The following is a 1,980-nucleotide window of genomic DNA, read 5'->3' as shown; positions in this document are numbered from 1 at the left end:
CACATTCAATATTTATCAACATAATATAGTGTTGATATGAGTAAGTTGTCACCTAAAACAATGACGAACAATATTTTTGTCAAATATTGAAAACATAAAAAGTAATACGTTCTTGTCCTATTTATAAAAAAAACATACATATCATTATTATTTACTAAAATTTATATTTAATTTATTTTGAAATCGATTAACAAAAGTATACGTATTTATTAAGCCATTAATAATATAAAAACTCATTCCTTAAACTATTACAAATTGGATTAAATAAAAATGTATTCCTAGAAAAGATATAATAGATATTTAGTTGAAGGTGGTCTTAAATATATGAAATAGAGAAGAAATTATAAAAGAGGAAATAGGAGGAAGAAGTTGGAAAAGTTGCAGTGGTAAGAAAGGAAGAAAGAGGATGAAAGCAAAGTGTAAATGTAGATGAAAGGCGTAATCTAGGGAATGAAGCGGCTAAATCTCTTACATTCTTCAAATGACTTTTGTTGAGCTCCCTGACAAAAGAAGAAACTGATAGGACACCTATACAAGCAATTATCAACAAGCCTCACCATGGCAGAACCCGGTTGAAGCGCCATTAGAGGACTCGGAATAGCTCCAAACAAGTAGTTTCCCCCCAACAGAAGCCTCTCGAACGGAGCTATCCCAGCCTCGGGGAAAACTGTCTTCAACGCGTACTGGATCGGAATCATTCCTACGAACTTATTGTTCTCAAACGACAGAGACGAAAGCCTCGGCATCAACGCCGGGAACAACGGCAGAAACCCCCCAAGCTCGTTGTTGCTCAGATCAACCGCTATAACTCCGCTTTGCATTTCCAAAGCGTAAGGCGCTTCCAGGTGCGAGAACTCGTTGAAAGAGAGCGCCACCTGCTGCAACGAGGGAAGCTCGAATAGCGCAAACGGAACGACACCGTTTAACCTGTTGGCAGTCAAATCCACTACTTCCAAGTAGTTCAAGTTCCTCAGAGATTCGGGTTCCAACGCGCCACTTAAGCTGTTGTTCCGCATTGAAATCTGGACCAGAGATTCCGGCAGGGCGGAGGGGAACCCTCCGGTGAAAAGATTGAAACTTAGGTCCAAGTAGTAAAGATTGTTCAGAGAGCTCAAACTGGGAAGGACACCGTTTAGCTTGTTGGACTGCATTTCGAGGCGTTTAAGGTTGGTGAGGCGGTTAAAAGTGAGGGGGATTGGTCCTTGGAGGTTGTTGTTGTCGAGGTAAAGCTCTTGAAGGTTAGAGAGGGAGGATAAGGAAGAGGGTATAGTTCCGGTGAGGGAGTTTTTCGATAAAACGAGTCGAGTCAACCGAGTGAGGTTGGAGAAGGAATCGGGGATTGGGCCTGAGAAGAAGTTGTTTGAGACGTCGAGAGTTTGGAGGTAGGGGAGGTTCCAGGTGGCGGAGAGCGTGCCGGAGTAACCAGCGGGATCGAGTGTGAGTTCGGTGAGCCGAGTGGTTCCGGAAACGACGGCGTCGCACCTGAAGCCGCAGGTGAACTTGTCAGTGAAGAGGTTGTCGCAGGGATCATAGGAGAAGTCCCAGGAGAAGATGCAAGAGCCTGGGGTAATGGAAGCAGGGTGAAGGTTGTTCTTTAGTTCCTTGAGAAGTTGGGTGTCGCTCCAATGCGTGGCTGAATCGGTAACGAATGAGGTTAGGAACAGTGAGAGAGTGAGAAGAAGATGAAAGTGAGAGGAAGTGAGTGTGAGAGAGAGCATTTTGAGTTTTGTGATAGGAGACGGTGAAGGAGGAAAGAGCTCAACATTAATGGTTTCTTTTTCAACATTAACTCACTTTATTTTTCTCTACAGTGAATGGTGTCAGAGATCTTTTGGGTGAGTGGCTTCACGGGTATCAGAAGCTTCTGCAATGCATATGTTCTGTTTATTACAAGGAAAAAAAGAAAATAGTACTTCTTCTTTAATCCTACTTTGTAGTTTTGTAGGTTTTTGTTTGATTCTTGGATTTGTTTGTATTAAA

At 42.4% G+C, this 1,980-nt stretch overlaps 1 protein-coding gene across 1 annotated transcript; it reads right to left on the bottom strand.

Moving 5' to 3' along the window:
• Positions 1–407: 407 nt before the first annotated feature.
• Positions 408–1,980, bottom strand: LOC106767079 (probable LRR receptor-like serine/threonine-protein kinase At4g36180). The gene has a single exon (XM_014651899.2). It carries the CDS (start codon positions 1,716–1,718, stop codon positions 444–446), a length of 1,275 nt encoding a protein of 424 aa, XP_014507385.1. The 5' UTR covers positions 1,719–1,980; the 3' UTR covers positions 408–443.

This window comes from Vigna radiata, chromosome 7 (genome assembly GCF_000741045.1).
Source record: "Vigna radiata var. radiata cultivar VC1973A chromosome 7, Vradiata_ver6, whole genome shotgun sequence".
Lineage (NCBI taxonomy): Eukaryota > Viridiplantae > Streptophyta > Magnoliopsida > Fabales > Fabaceae > Vigna > Vigna radiata.
This window is presented reverse-complemented; position numbering and strand designations above follow the sequence as displayed.

Coding starts and splice junctions, on each gene's coding strand:
- LOC106767079 (XM_014651899.2), bottom strand. CDS start 1,718: ATGCTCTCTCTCACACTCACTTCCTCTCACTTTCATCTTCTTCTCACT.